The sequence below is a fragment of the Lipotes vexillifer genome, unplaced genomic scaffold (assembly GCF_000442215.2).
Source record: "Lipotes vexillifer unplaced genomic scaffold, Lipotes_vexillifer_v1.1 scaffold182, whole genome shotgun sequence".
Taxonomy (NCBI): Eukaryota; Metazoa; Chordata; class Mammalia; order Artiodactyla; family Lipotidae; genus Lipotes; species Lipotes vexillifer.
Genome location: NW_006798798.1, coordinates 7,918,405 through 7,934,980, shown reverse-complemented (window position 1 = coordinate 7,934,980; position 16,576 = coordinate 7,918,405). Strand labels below are relative to the sequence as shown.

Genomic DNA, 16,576 nt, shown 5'->3' with positions numbered 1-16,576 from the left:
GCGGGCCTCTCCCTGTTGCGGCCTCTCCCATTGCGGAGCACAGGCTCCAGACACACAGGCTCAGCGGCCATGGCTCACGGGCCCAGCCGCTCCGCGGCATGTGGGATCTTCCTGGACCAGGGCACGAACCCGCGCCCCCTGCATCGGCAGGCGGACTCTCAACCACTGCGCCACCAGGGAAGCCCTGTGTTAGTTTTTAACTCGATGTTTTCACTTAACTCCACCCTTTAAAATCCAGTAAATTTAAATAAAAAGGAAACCATACATTAAGCACCCACCAGGCTGGTAAACATTTAAGAGTCTGACAGTGCCAAGGGTTGGTGGGGATGTGGGGCAACTGGAACCCTCTGTGTGGCTGGTCAGGTGTGTAAATTGGTACAACCACTTTGGAAAACTCTTTAGTAAGATCGACTGAACCTGAAGATAGGCTTAATTGATGACCCAGCACTTCATCTCCTAGGATCACAGCCTAGAGAAATTGTACACAGATGCCCTGGAATACAGGTACAAGTATCCTCCAAATGTTAGTCCAAGGAATAGATAAACAGTTCATAATGTGGAAAAGTACACGGCCGTGAAAAGAAATGAGTCACAGCCACCACATGGGCAAATCCCATGAATACAATGGCCAGACACAAAGGAGCACAAACCGTATGATTCCATTCACATTATGTTGTCAAACAGGCAAAACGAATTATATTATTTAGAGATGCATGTGAAGATGGCAAAACTATGACGAAAAGAAGGAAATGATAATCGTAAGAGGCAGAATACTGTTCATCTCTAATGGGAGGGAGTTATGACCAGGGAGAAACACCTGATTAGGGGCTCTATGGGGGAAACTGAGGCACAGGGAGGGAGTGACTTGCCCAAGGTCACGCACACTTCAGTCAGTGGTGGCGTCTGGACTGGAACTCAGGCTATCTGACTCCAGAGTGTTTCCTTAACAGTATTCAGTGCTGCCTCTTATGAGTTTCAAAATTCTCATAGGAAACAGACCAAAATCCCTAATCTTTAGCCCTAAAGGTCCTGCATGGTAAGGCCCCCGGCCTGCCTCCCTCACTTCCTCCTTCACATTAATTCCCTGAACGACAGCCTTTAGACCTCAGGGCTTTTGCACATGCTGTTCTTTCTCCCTGGAACGCACTTCCTGCTCCCTCTTTGCCTATTTTATTCCAACTCATCCCTCTTGGGTCACATGCCATGTTCTTGAGGCCCAGCCCCCACATGAGGCTGGGTTCCCCATATTTGCTCGTATCATCTTGAACTGCTCCTCCCTGCCCAGGGAGGAAAGCCAGGAGGTTGTTTTTGCTGGATGCGTGAGTGAGCCCACAAACCGCACTGCAAGTAACTCCAGGGTGTCACACTCGCCCCTGGAAGCCTACTCCTTGGCCTTTTTGAGCAGTGAGGTCCACCAGTTTTATTTAACTGTAGGTGCAGGGGAAACAGCAGTAAAACAGACCGAGGAATCCCTGTTCTTGTGGGCTTCCATTCTAGGGGAGAAGCTGTGACAGGTGAGGTCACTGAAGCCTTGGTTGGCCAGTGCCAGAGCCAGGTGACCTCCAGGTGGCTGTGAGGCCAGGGAAGCCCTGCCTGTTAGTTGGGGACACTGGCCAGGAGCACTGTATTCCCCAGGGTCCTTGTGCACACTGGGCACCATGCAGGTGTCTGTGGCTATGACCCCTCAGGACGTCTCCCAGCACACATGCGCACAGGATCTCAGAGGACGTGTCTAGGAGCGCAAGGGCTGACACACAAAGCAAATGAGTCTTCAGACTCTACCAGAATATGAGGTACTGCTGTCCAGAGTGGCCGCACTGCCCGCGCTCCCACCAACGGAGTCCTCGAGCTCCCGCTGCCCAGAGTCCTCACCTGGGTATCACCAGGCCTTTGGGCCTTAGCTCACGGGATGAGGGTGCGGTTGGGACTCACCCTGCTCCCCCCCGCCAGGCCATCCGCCACTGCCACTTACTCTTGACGTCCAGCTGGGCGGCGTACTTGGTGAAGCCCTTCAGGCAGACCTTCTCTCCAACGAGGGAGAGGAACTCCTCAAAGGCCGGCCCGGCCTCCTCGTTGTTGTACATCTCCTCCTCCGAGCTCTGGCCAGCCTTGCAGTAGAGGATGCCCACTTTGTGTTTCCGGCAGAGCTGCGGAGGCGAGAGCGGCATCAGGGAGGCAGGCCAGGCAGAATGGAGGGGGGCATGGAACAAAGCAGGCTCTCTCGGGCGCGGAGCCCAAGGAGCTGCCGGGGTCACACAGGAATTCAGTGCTACAGCCAGAGAAGAAAAAAGGCATGGGGGCACGTCCCAGTTGTCCCTCTCCCACCCTGCCATTCCAGGGAGGCACAACAAGGTGCTGGTGCCGCCATTCTCATGCTTTCTACATGAGGGCCGAGGGCAGCTGGCGACACCATTCTCTCAAGGGAAAGACCTTGGCCGGCTTCCCACAGTAGGTGGACCGGACCTGGCTAAGGTTCTGCAAAAGGAAATTCTGGAGGACTCAGTCTAGTCGACATTGTTTTTTAGGGGGCGAGCCCTTGATAACCATGTTTTTTCTTTTTCTAATTAATTAATTTTATTTATTTATTTTTGGTGCGTTGGGTCTTCGTTGCTGTGCGCGGGCTTTCTCTAGTTGCAGCGAGCGGGAGCTACTCTTTGTTGCGGTGCATGGGCTTCTCACTGCGGTGGCTTCTCTCTTTGCACAGCACAGGCTCTAGAAGCGTGGGCTTCAGTAGTTGTGGCTCGCGGGCTCAGCAGTTGTGGCTCAAGGGCTCTACAGTGCAGGCTCAGTAGTTGTGGCGCATGGGCTTAGTTGCTCCGCGGCATGTGGGATCCTCCTGGACCAGAGCTCGAACCCGTGTCCCCTGCGTTGGCAGGCAGATTCTTATCATTGTGCCACCAGGGAAGTCCTCCATGTTTTTTTTATGTATCCCTGATTCCTCTGTTCACTGGTGACTGGACCATCGACAGTCATGTGACCTAAATGTGGGCCAGTCAGAGGCTCTACTGGGGCTGAGAGTCAGCTAACTGGGGCCTGCATGTGCCTATAATCCTAACAGTAATTCTGTGAGCTGTGGGAGGGCCAGAGAAGCAGAGGGAGGCAGTGTGCAGTGAGGGAGAGGGAGCACGCACACACACACGGGAACCTGGTGGCTGTTTTGTTCCTAGACTATTTCCCTCCTAAGACCCAGTCACGTTCCGGCTCTTGGCACCCCTAGAATTTGATAGGAGACCACTCCTTTTACTGGAACTAACCTGAGTGGGTTTCTGTTCTTTGGAGAAAAAAACAAGTGACCAAGACAGAAGGAGGTACTGGGAGTGGGGCTGCAGGCTGCTGCCCCAGTGCCCCCCAACCCCCCTCCCTGGCCCCCGGCTCACCCCTTGCTCGTCGAGCTTCAGCAGCTGCTCTGTCACCTTGGGAGTGTTGAGAGCCAGCCGCAGGCAGTGGATGTTGAGCTCGGGGATGACATACTCCAGGGCGTCCTTCAGGGGCAAGCCCCGCCCTGTCCCATGCTTCATGGCTGTGGGTGTGGCGTCCTCCAGGATGGAGCCACGCAGGGTGGTGAGCTGCTCGAGGGAGAGGAGGGAAGGTTAGGAGGCTCTCAGGACTCGGGAAGGGATGAGAGCACATGAGGGTGTCCTGTTCTCAAAGTGACATGTGGGATGGTTAGTAGCCTGGGCTCTCGGGCCAGAAAGCACTAGGTCTGCACCAACTTGAACCTCCTGCCTCCTGGCTGTGTGTTCTTGATCAAGTGACTGCCTATCTGCGAGCCTCAGCTTCCAGGGACTGTTGGGAGAACTAAATGAGACAGTGGTTGGAACATCCTCCATTTGTTCAATGAACGATGAAAAAAGAAAGACCCCTGTCTTCCTGGAGCTGACGTGCGGGTGAGGAGATGGATTACGTCAGGTTATAAGCGGTATAATGAATAAAACAAGCTCCACAATGTAGACACTCAAACAAACACTCTTACTGTCATTATCAGAAATAATATTATGTGTACACTTATTACCATAAGCTCTTATGTAAAACACCTGCCTGCCCTGGACACTGGTACCATCTTGGATCTTGAATTGTGACACTGGTTTTCAACCTGGTTTCCTGATAAAATCACCACCAATGGTTGTGATTCGGCTGGTCTGTGGTGGGGCCCAGACATGTATGTATACACGCACATATGTATGTATACACACACTTATATTTGTATATTTGTATACTTACACACACACACTCACTCTCTCTCTCTCTCTGTCTCTTTTAATACTACTCAGGTGACTCTGATGTGAAGCCAGGGTTGAAAACCTTGAGTCAAGCCAATCATGGCCATCTCATTCCCCTTTCGCAGATGTTGCTTTCCAAGTTTTTCCTATAGTTGGCTACATGACTAGTTCCAGGCAATGAGATGGAATTCAGCTTGGGGAGGACGTCTAGGGCAGATTTTCTTCCCTGGTAAAAGGAAAGCCCCTTTCCACTTGCCCATTTTTCCTAAGGACACTGGTATAAGGATAAGATGTTTGGAGCTGTGGAAGCCATCTTGTGATCATAAGTAAAGAGAAAACAACAAAAATTACACAGAAGTCATGTCCTGCCACTGCCCACCCCCGGACTTCTTGTTAGATAATTAAAATAACCCCGTATGCATTTTAGCTACTGTTAGTCATGTTTTCTGTTACTTTGCAGACAAAGCAATTTCTAACAGATACATCTTAATAACGAGTCACATTTATGAAGGCATAGTTCACTGCACTGTATTCCAGGAATGATAGCAGCTATCTAGGTACAGGTCTGTTCAGGGGAGAGTTTACTATCTCCATTTTACAGATCAGAAAACTGAAGCTCTAAGAGGTTAGGTGCCTTAGCCAAGGTCACCACAGCTAAGTGGCTGAACCAGGATTCCAACCCAGGTCTGACGTCTCCAAAGCTCATGACTTTTCTCTTTGAAATTTTTTTTTAACTGTGAAATATAATCCATATATAGAAAAGTATACAACACATATAAGCACAGCTCAAGGAATTATCACAGAGTGAATACCTAGAAACACATTACTAGACTCCGGAAACTCTTTCGTGCCCCTTCCCACCTCCCTAATGGCAACCCTATCCTGACTTTTCACACCATAATTTATTTCTGCCTGCTTCTGAGCCTCATGTCGTTTGTATTCTTTTCTATCTGGCTTCTTTCTCTCAATGCTATGGATGTGAGATACGATCATGTTGCAGTAAGAGGCTGACGTTTTTACCCCAATGGATTTAATCCATCCTACTGCTGATGAGCATGGAAACTGCTTCCAGCGTTTGACAACTGTGAGCAGTGCTGTTAGGAACATTCACGGAAGCATCTCCTAGTGCACATTTTCGTCTGGGTTTATACCTAGGAGAGAAATTGCTGAGTCACCAGGCATGTTAATCTTCAATTTTACTGAACTGCCAAATGGTTTTCCAAGTGGCTGTACCAATTTACAACCCGCCAGCCCCGTCTGAGAGCCCCTGCTGCTTCCCGTCCTCACTATCACTAGCACAGGCTTCCATCTACGCTGTGCTGCTGGCCGCCAGACTCCGCTGTGCTCTGGGTGAGGCATGGCAGCTCCAGCACCACAGCAAGAAGACTCCTTAGTCTGCAGCAGAACAGGGAAAAAAATCCTGCCCCAAGGGGATTGCTGTCAGCATCCAAAATACACTTGGGGCTACGGTTTAAAGACTAGGGAGGATCCGTGTTAACTGGAAAAACACGCTCACCCCAAAAAGTCAACAGATGCAAGAGATGGCAAAAATGACGTGTCATGACACTGCCTCTAAGCATACAGCCTAACCCTGCCAAACAGGACCTGGGCAAGAGGCATGCGTGTTAGGAATGAATGATCTCATGGCTGGGAGTTCCCAGTTCTGGCTTTGGGAATTAATAAACAAATCTCTTTTAGGATAAGCAGGATGGTCTTGAAATACATCACGAAAAACTGTGATGTGGATGCTCTCTGCCCTGCCAATCTGGGTGGCCCTGGGATTGTGAATTTCGATGAATGCACCAACAGGATCAGTGCCTTTCTATCCTGCTGACACTGCCCCACAGTGCCCTCTGCTGGGGCCAAGAGACAGCGTGGACCAGAAATCTTCATTCTCTTCCAACACTTGAGACAGGTGGCCTACCGTCACATTTTTGGCTCTGAAGACTTGACCAAAAGCCACTACTTGAAAAGCTCCCAGCTTTTCCTTCTCTGCTGGCGATAATAAGTAGGGCACTGGCAGGCTGCAACGTGTGGCCACCTCTGCCCTCCACCTGGTCCTGTCCACCATCATGTCCTACCTGGACTGTGACAGCAGCCTTTTCCCGGTCTCCCTGCAGCTGCGCCGCCACCACCCCACGCAGGTCCATTCTTCCTGCAGCAGCTTGAGTCAGATGGTGTCTCTCCTCTGTGCAGAACCTGCTGACAGCGTTCCATCTCTCTCCCAATAAAATCTACACTCGCAGGACTTCCCCGGTGGTCCAGTGGTAAAGAATCCGCCTTACAATGCAGGGGACGCGGGTTCGATCCCTGGTCAGGGAACTAAGATCCCACATGCCACGGGGCAACTAAGCCCACATGCCACAACTACTGAGCTTGCATGCCTCAATGAGAGCCCGCCTGCCTCAAACTACAGAGCCCACATGCTCTGGAGCCTGTGCGCTACAACTACAGAGCCCGCGTGCCCTAGAACCCACACACAACTAAAGACGAGAAAAGCCCGCACGCCACAATGAAAGATCCTGCATGCCTCAACGAACATCCCGCGTGCTGCAACTAAAACCCGACACGGCCAAAAGAAAAATTAAAAAAAAAAAACCCCTTGCCTTAAAACAAAACCAAACAAAACTACACTCGCAGCTCAGGCTGAGAGACCCTGTGTGCTCTGACCCTTGATGACATTTGGCATCATCTCACTGAGCTGTGAAAGGGATTCAGGGCCACATCAACAAGGAGGTTCCCATCAGCACACGTTGTTCTCCAGCAGCTACCGACTCAGATGCATCCCTGCCTTCCCCTGTGCTGCGTCCACCCTCCAAGAGCTCTTCCTAGGAGGTCACTTGGGCGTCAGTCTGCCTCGGTTCAAATCCCGGCTCTACCCCTTCTCTAGCTGTGTGACTCTGGGCAAGCTGCTCAATTTCTCTGTGCCTGTTCCCTTATCTATAAAATGGGGAATAACAGTGCCTGTCGCAAAGGGTTATAACGATTCAATAAGATAATCCATGTACGGTGCTTTTTTACCACTGTATCTGGCATACAGTGAGCACTCAATATATGTGTTAGCCATTATCACATTACACACGTTGAATGTTTTTACACAAAGCCATATGTGTAGTTAAAAATTTAAAGAAAATTTAACCTTAATAGGAAGCTACAGTTTGTTTTTCCCCCCACTTAACAGTATGCTTTGGAGATTACATCACACCATCATCGGTGCCTACTGAACACAAGTGAGGTCCCAAATGAGGTTCGCTACTATACTTGCTTTTTTCACTTAATACAAGATTCTTCCTTTTCTACTTTGTATACAAATACACTGTTTAAATTCTTAATGAGCAACTGTTACTTTTTCAATAAAGAAAGAAAAAAAAAAATCTAACCCTAACAAAACTAAGGCTGTCAAAAACTCATACTTGGGGCCAAAGGGAACCCACCGAGCCTGCTGGGCCAGAGAGTCCCTGGCTAGTTGGCATTCCTTGTGTTCTGCTGGCAAGGGGCTCAGGAACAGGGCAGCCCTGCCCTGGAGCTTGTCCTGTCCAGGCTCAGGGTGGGTGGGGCTAATGTTTCGGCGTGTGGTCCTGAAGCCCAGCTCCAGTCTGTTCCCGCCCCAGCGGGAGGCTCAGAGCTGCCAACACTCCCATCCCATCTGCCGGGAGATGTGAGCCCACTCAGTCTGCTTGGCGGCCGGGGGCGGCCATCTGGGGCAGGCCAGCCGGCTGGCTTGGAAAACAGCCTGGGCCCTTCGCTCTGGCCCCCATGCCTTGGTTAACCGGAGCCCGAGACGTGTGTGTAGACAGGAGAAGGGCAGAACTCTGACCATAAGCTGAACCTTCACTCCCCAGAAAGGCCCTCTGACCTTTCGGGAAACAGTGACAGCACGACAGCAGCGTCATCACAACATCTACCGCTCAGAGCACTCACTACCCTGCAGCCTTGTGCTATACCACCTCGTGCATGCCAGTCCAGGAGAACCTTCCCGCCTTTCCAGGACACAAGGAACAAACAGTACGAAGTCTATTTTACAGATGAAGAAACTGAGGCATCCAGGGGTAAAGCCATCTGCCTAAGCTCACAAGGCTAGTGAGTGGCAGAGCCCAACCGAACACCAAGCTGTCTGTTCCCAGAGCCAGAATACAAACTCAACCCCACAGGGAGTGGTGAGTGGTTAAGAGCACGGGCTGGGGACACAGGCAGTCTGGGTTCATATTCTGGCTCTGTCACTGGGGGACCCTCACGAGTGACAGCCCTAGGCCTCAAGAGTCCTCATCTGTAGAATGGGGGGAATGGGCCCCACATCATGGGACTACTGAGAGAATCTGAAGGGTCAATGCATATAAAACACTTGGAAGAGTGCCTGGCAGGAACATGTGCTAAAAATGTTAGCTATTCTTATTACTACTGTCATTACTACTTTTGGGTTATGTGACTCTCTGCCTCCATGGCAGGAAGGGCCTTAGGAAGGGGCAAGGCAAACCTTGTTGGCCACCGCCCCTACCTCCAGATGACAGGATGACGAGGTCCTCAGGCCTTAACGCCAAATAGGCGGCTCTGCAAGGGGCTGGGGCCAGGACTGAGTACACGTGTGGCCTGCATGTGTGTGAGGGGCAGAGAAAGGCCTGCTTGTGGCCATGAACCTTACGGTGGGCCAAAAGTCAACAGGGCTGACTGAATGTGACAAGGGGACAGGAAACTGAGACCTCTCCCAACGGCTATTCTCACTGGGCTCTCCCCAAGTGCCAGGCCCAGCACTGCCTATTTTATATGGGCAACCTCACCAAGCCCACACTATGGTCCTGTGAGAGTGGGATTCCCATGGGGGAAACAGAGGCTCTGAGAGAAGCAGCCACGTGTCCAAGGTTTCACAGCTGCTGAGTGACTGTGCCAGGCCTGGTCCTGCCTCAGGACCTTTGCATTGGATATTCCCTGTGTCTGGAACACTCTTCCACATGTCCACATGGCTCCTCTCATCTTCTTCAGGTCTTTTACTCAAATGTTCCCTTCCGAGTGACACCTCCCTTGACGATCCTGTCTAAAAATCTTACCACCCCTACACTTATCTCTCTTTCTTGCTTTACATTCCACCTTGTCATCGTGTATGACATAGTATAATTTACAAGAGTATCTACGTATTGTCTGCCTCCCCAGCAAAAACGCAGTCCCATGAGCATCTCTGCTGCCTTATTTACACTGTTTCCTCAGTGCCCAGCACAGGGCTGGCCGGTGGTGGTGCTGAGTGAATCTCCGTGGAGCGGATGAACCCCAGGCCTGTGCCGCTGAGCTGCGAAGGCCCTGTGCCCAGCCTGGGGTGGATCAGAGGCTAGTCCGTGGGCGCTGGGGGTGGGAAGTGAATGGAAGCAGGAACGAGCCAGGAATGGCACCAAGCCAGTTTCCAACCTACTGAATAGGAACCACAGCAAAACATTATCCCCTGACCTAGCATCTCCACACTAGAGTCTCACGACTCTCAGTACGTACAAAGTCTGGTATTAAAAAAAAAAAAAAATCATTCTACATATTCTGTTTTCATTTAAAACAACAACAAAACCAATAACATAAAATGCTGGCATTAAGTTGAGTTCATAACTCTTGAATGGGTCTGATATGTAGTCTAAGCCAAGTCAGTGGAATCCCAGAGGTGGCCGAGCGGTGGCTGGAGCATGGGCCGACACTTCGTCCCGTCACTCACTGAGGTCCCTTAACCTTTCTGCTCCTGTTTCATCATTTGTAAATGAGGACTATGGTGCCTTCATCAGAGAACTGTCACGACGTTTAAGTGAGTGAATATACATAATCGGTGTAGAAAATGCCTGACACACAGTGTTGAATAAATCTGCAGTATAAGAGCAGCTGTAATATTATTGATTAGTATATGATTGCTGTTGTCGTTTCACCTGGCAGCTCCCCACATGTCATACAACACTTGGATACAGTGTGAGCTGTCACCTCACATTCTGCCCTGGTGTTCATCTGGCCACAAAGGTGAGGAGAGGGAAGGAGGAGGGTGCTGGGGAGACTCAGGGGCCGGTGACCACCTGTGATCTGGGGCACAAAGTTTTTGGGGCTGCCTCCCCTACACTGCCATCTGTGTCATCTCATTCCCCCTCAGCGGGAAGGTCTTCGCGCGGGGATGCGGCTACGGCCCTCGGTGCAGCATCTGCTGGCCTGGATGAGGTCCAGGATCGGCCAGCCCCACATCCAAACTCCCTGGCAGTGCCTGCCTGTTGGGCTCCCATGTCTGTGCAAAAGCCCAGGCCCAAGGGGGATGGGGTAATGCAGGGGTGAGGGAGATCCATTTGGGGGGCCTTCCCAGATGATGATTGCTCCTTTTCTGAAAAGGTCTTCCTTTGAGGTCTTTTGGAAGTCTCTGTCATTTCTACTGGCCTAGCTCCCCACCTTTTGCTGAGGAACCGCCCCCCTACCACCACCTGTGGGTGGCTCTGACAGAACTGTCGATCACAGTGCCCAGCGTGGCCCCTGGACCCGGTGCAGCACATGTCCTAGATCTAGACAGAGTCCTCTATCATCCCTGACAACAGTGACTGGCCCAGGCTTGTGATCCAAGCAGAGCCAATCAGAGTCCTTCCCAGAGATTCAGCAGATAAGAACGTGGAGGAGAAAGTATAAAGATGGAAAAGATTTGAGCAGCCGGTCCCCATTTTCCCATGACATGGAGAGAGCTTGTTGGTAGCAGGAGAGGACGACATTCACAATGCAAAAAGCAGCAGAGCCAGCTGAGCGGGAGAGATGAGGAGGCAGAGTTCTGGTGACATCATTTGAGTGCCTGGGTCCAGCTATGCCTGAAGCCATTCCTACCCCTGGATTTGCAGTTACATGAACCAATGAGTTCTATTTCTGGCTTAAACCAGACAGAAGTAGATTTCTGCCACTTACAACTTAAGAGTCCTAATCGAGCAGGGTGCCCCCAACGGGCCTTGTTCCCTAGCCACAGCTGACATTTATTCCAAGGGAAGACCTCTGACCAAGCCAGGACAATGGGATCCTCTATTCTGAATGAAAGTAGGCAGGCTGGGACTGTTTTGAGTTGATCAACATCAACAGCAGTGCCTGCTGCTGAGATTCCCCAATTCCTGCCCTGCCCAAGACTTGCTGCCTTAATTCTCCTTTCCACTCTGCAGGGCATCTCACAATCCTGAAAGAATCCCCTATATCTCTCCCTTTATTTTTTATACTCATCACAGTTAATCTTTTGCAAATGTCAGAATCTTGGGCTCTGCAGTCAGACACACTGGATTCCAATCCTGGCCACTTAGTCACTGATTTCAGACATGTTTCTGAGTCTCAGTCTTCCCTTCTGTAAAATGGGGAGACTGACAGGATTGTTCTCCTGAGGCTGTTGGAAGGATTACGAGTTGAAACAGGGGAAGCACTTACCCACACAACCTGGCACAGAGTAAGGGCTCATAGATGTGAGTGGCTGTGATTTATGTAATAATAACAATAGCAATGGGACCTACCTCGCGGGTCCGGAAGATGATCCTGTACTGGTACTGAGGCCCGTGGTCCTTGTGGTCCTCCAGCTTCTCCCGCTTGATGCTCACGGCCACTGGTCCCAGCTTCTCGTCCACGCCAAAGTAATTGGCATGCTCTGAGAGGGAAGAGCAGGTGAGCTCAGAGTAAGCTCTCTGGGAAGGAGGGGTGACGTCCCACGGCAGGCCTGCTGAGAGGACAGCCGGAGAAGGCTCTTGTGCAACCCGTGCAGAGCTCTTGTGAAGGCTCTTGGGATCCTGGTCACACAAACCTCACGGCTGGTCACGACCACACTCAATGGAGAGACCGTTAAGAGGTTAAAGCCCACCTTACTATACCCCACAGAAATTTCCTGAGTCTCAGCGCTCTCATCTGGGAAATGGGAGGCCCTCATGCTACCCATGATTCATAGAGCCTATGTGAGAGTGAAATGAGGCTACGAACCAAAAACGCTTAGTGCAGTGCGTGCCATGTTATAAACCTAGCTTCGCTGTGATTATCCCATATTTGCAAATGTTCAGCAGCTTAGCTGCCAATTAGCCCTCGTGAAGTGGTTAGATTCTGGTCTAGAGAGGCTTCTGCCCGGCTGAAATCTGGGCCCTGGACTCATTAGATGTGTGGCCCAAGTCGCTTGATGGCATTCTCATCAGTACAACGGTATCAGGAAGGATGGACCCCTCTCTCAGCTGGTTGTAAGGACTAAATAGGTTAATAAGCATGGAGCACTCAGCACAGGGCCGGGCACAGAGTAAGCACATGAGATGTGCTGGCTAGTACTACCCCCAGGGCATGATGTTTGTCACAAAAGGACCATGATTCCAGTCCCCAAGCGTCACCTTTATCTAACCTTATTTCTATAGACGTAGGAAACTTAAACACTACTCTCTTTTTCCTTATGGTGACAGATTCTTTAACAAGTCATGGAGGAAGTCTCCTGTTCTCTCCCCAAAATGACAGCTGTCTCCCCTTTTTAAAAAAACATGCTGCTGTCTTATAATCCTTCCAGGCAAACAGTTCTAACTGATATATAACCCAAGTATCTCCTGCTTGTGGTAGATGCCTACCAGCAGTCTGTCTTAAGTCCATGAAGTCAGCAGCTACGCACTGCCAGAAATTCCTTCCCACCCCAGCGCTCTCAATATTTAAATGTTGGTTCCTATCCTCATGAGATGCTCTTGGTGAATCAAAGGCTTATCTAAGGCTCAAACGTGTGTTAATTAATGGTCCCAATAAGAACAGCACCTGCAGTGGGTTCAACAATCTCCCCAGCTGGTCAGAGAACAGAATAAGTGTGCTCCACAGATATTGGTTCATTCCTGAAACAGCTGCAGGATCTGTTTTGTTTTCCGCCAATGCATATCCAGTACCTTGCGGTCTTAGCATAGAATAGGCAATCAACAAACACTGACCAATGACTAACTTATTTATGAGTTTCCAGGGCTACAAAGAAATCATTTTTTAAAGAAAAGCTTCTTTTTAATGCTACATGATAAGTACTCACTATCTGCCTGATAAAGAACTGTTTTGATGTACAATCTTATTTGATCCTAACCACAGTCCTTCCGTGTAGGTATTCCTACGTGCAAGTTGAAAAGAACGTGTTCTCTGTTGGTTAGGTAGAAAATTAATATAAATGCAAAACCAGGTTTCAAATCCTCTCAGCCTTACTTTCTGGCTACTAGATTCATCAATTTCAAAGAGTGACCCTGTCAACTTCTCCCATGGGTTGTGGATTTGTTCATGTCTCCCTGTCGCTGTATTAGTTTTTTATTTATATACCCCTCAAACAGGTTGCCAGGTATACAAAGGTTCACAACTATTACAGTTTCTTGGTAAATTTTTAAAAAGTCAATAAGAAATGGCCCTTTTGGTTCTTCTAACAAATGCTTTTAGCCTTGAAATCTATTTTGTGTGATACTGATGTCACCTCACCAGTTTTCTCTTGGTTAGTGACTGTCTGAACTTCTTTTTTCATCCCTTAATTTTCAGTCTCTGTGTCATTTTGTTTCTGGGCATGTGATGCTGCTACAATCATCTCTGCTCCTCACATGAGGACACGGAGTCCAAGGGGTAAAATGTGTCACGTAGCTAATAAGCTATGAAAAAGACATCCCAAACCCAGGGCTGTTGGACTCCAACACTGGTGGACCTCCAGAGACTGTACTCTGGACGATCTAGTTGACATTTGTTGTATTTGACTAGGATACTGCTTTAAAAAAAATTTTAAACTACTTGCTGTGGAGTACTGGCTGCCTAGCCATTACCTATTCTTCCCTTCTTTCATTTTAAGAGAAACCCTCTGTTCTTGGAGGAAGAAAAGAGAGGGGCTATGTCTACCTAAAAACTAACATTTCCCAGCCTGCCTTGCAGACAGGTGTGGCCAATAACCAGAAGCAGTTGGCTGGGACTTCTGAGAATGTTCTTTAAAAGGGGCTGACTTGAAGAAAAAAAAAGGTAGGGGTGCTGACTTGCCATTTCGCCCGAATCCTTTCCTCCTTTTCTTTGCCTGGAAACATGGATGTGATGGCTGGAACTCCAGCAGCCATCTTGGACCAGGAGACCACCCTGAGGGCTTGGAGGCTGTGCACTAAGGCTGGCATTCCACTGTTTCTGAGGAGTAACCATACCAGTCCTGGGCTGCACATCTCCAGACTTCTTTATGTGAGACAAATAAACTTTTATGTTGTTTTAAGCCTGTTACTATATCAATTCAATTCTGAATTGATATAGGAGACTCCATGTTAAAAACATCTGAATTTCAGGAGAATCTAGAAAAATTGGAAAGGTTGGCAACACTGAGCTTGTCTATACTTCCTGAAGACAACAGTGAGCTGGAGCTGAGCAGGAGCTGCCCTTTGTGCAGCCCCTGCCTGGTTTGCTTCCCTCTATTGTCTCCTGCCTGGTCCCCGAGGGTGCCTGGGTTTGTGGTCTCTGCACTATGCTCTGCTGCCTCCTAGGATTGCCTCATCAGCACCAATGAACTTAACCATGTGTGATGCCTGTGTTAACACCCTCCAAACATCAACAGCTCCGCCGTCAAAGGGAATCCAGAACCTGCCAGCTTCGTCCCCCCTCCTAGGCTCCCCTAGACCTGCGCATCATCATCTCCTGCCTGGACCATTGCAGCAGCCTCCTCCTCGGTCTCCCAGCTCCCCCTGCCCCCACAGCCTGTTCCCTAGAGGGAGGCTGAGAATACCTGAGTCAGATCAAGGCCCTCTCCTGCTCAGAACTTTCCTGCAGCCCCATCTCACTCAGGGTAAAAGTTAGAGTCCTCACTGTGGCTCACATAGTCCCACATGATCTGCCCCTGTCACCTGTCTCAGCTCCTTCCACTCTCCCTCAGTCACTCTGTCCCAGCAACACTGGCCTCCGTCCTATCCCTCCAGTGTTCCAGGACTATTGTACTTGTTTCCCGTGTCAGGAACACTGTCCTCAATCTCCACAAGACTCCCTCCCTCACCTCCTTCACCTCAGTACTCAAAGGGCACCCACCTAGGAGGCCCTCCCTGACCATTCCCAGCACTGACACTCTTTTCCTCTTCCCTGCTTTACTTTTCTCCACTGCACTTGCCACTCACCACACCTTAGTTTACATATTTATCTAGTTTTATTGTTTGTCTTACCCCACTAAGACATCAGGAAGACAAGGTTTTTGTTTCAAGGTGGTCAATACTGTATCCCCCAGCTCTAGAAAGTGCCCTGGCACATAGCTGACCCAAGCACGTATTTGCTAAGCTAATGCATATCTACTGTTTCATGTAGCTCAGGGTTTTAAAGTGCTACCCATGTGTCATGAGGCTGCACTCCCTGCATCCTCACAGCCCCTCTCTGAGGGAGGTCTTGCGTCTTTCTGCAGCCTCGATGCCCAGGGCAGGGCCCGGCAGCGAATGAATGAGCAGTGACAGTCTCAGAGCCCAGGTGCTGCCAGCCTGTCCGCCCCCACCTCACCTTTGCCCACGAAGTAGTCCTGGTAGTAGCGGGCGCCCAGGTCCACGTGCTCGATGCTGTACTGCCGTGGGCGACTCTGCGTCCTCTGCTGTTCCTTGGGCACCTCCAGCACCGAGATGCTGGCGTTGGTGCGGTAGGCGCTCAGGGCGGGCTCCGGCGGGCGGCCCTCTCCGCCGCCCCCACCGCTGCCGCCCGTGGAGCCCGCGGCTGCCCGGGAGAAGCTCACGTTGCGCTCGCACTCACCGCCGATCTCATTGCGGAAGTGCGGGCAGCTGAGCAGCAGGTCGTTGCTGTTGTCGTCGCCGAGGTCCTGCTCCAGGTTCTCCTTGCAGTTTAAGTCCTCCGTGCTGGTGAAGGCGGGGTCCAGGCCGCCGAGGCTGTGGGCCCGCGACGCCGTGAGGGACGCCATGGCCGATGCGGCCGAGGCCCCGGTGGTCGTGTTCCGCCGCTGGGCCGTGGACGCCCGGTTGGCGGCCGCCTCGTTGAGGTCGAACAGCATACTCTGCACGTCGAAATGGGCAAAGCTCTTCTGGCAGACCCACGGCCTGCTGGCCTCCGGGGGGCTCCGGCCGTCCTCGGCCTCCCCGGGGCACCGGGCCGCTTCGCCCTCGGCTTTATTGCTCCGCAGCTTCCGGAAGATGGACGAGTCCACCGCATCCCCGCCACCCAGGCCCCGCGTGGACTTCTTCCGGGCCTTCTCCTTCACGGGCTGCAGTGGCAGCAGGCCGTCCTTGGCGGGCTGCCCGTTGCGGGCGTCCCCCTTGGCTCCACTGCCGCCCCCCGCGACGTGTCGGCCGGGATCGGCCCGCAGGAGCCCAGGGAGGCTCGGGGCACCCCGGGCCTCGGGCTGCTCGCTGCGGAACTCATTGAGGATGTCGAAGAAGCTCTGCTCGGGCACGCCCTGCACGTCGATGGAGGAC

General features: G+C 51.1%; 1 protein-coding gene across 1 annotated transcript in view; it reads right to left on the bottom strand.

Moving 5' to 3' along the window:
* Positions 1-16,576, bottom strand: part of SIPA1L3 (signal induced proliferation associated 1 like 3) — a 96,795-nt gene that overhangs the window by 79,562 nt on the left and 657 nt on the right. Inside the window, exons 2-6 of the mRNA XM_007471106.1 lie at positions 15,657-16,576; positions 11,696-11,826; positions 3,378-3,566; positions 1,973-2,147; positions 1,783-1,872 (exon numbers count right to left, since the gene is read on the bottom strand). The exon at positions 15,657-16,576 is cut by the window's right edge and continues 21 nt beyond it. Of these exons, the coding sequence (XP_007471168.1) occupies positions 1,783-1,872; positions 1,973-2,147; positions 3,378-3,566; positions 11,696-11,826; positions 15,657-16,576 (1,505 nt within the window). The remainder of the gene's footprint in view (positions 1-1,782; positions 1,873-1,972; positions 2,148-3,377; positions 3,567-11,695; positions 11,827-15,656) is intronic.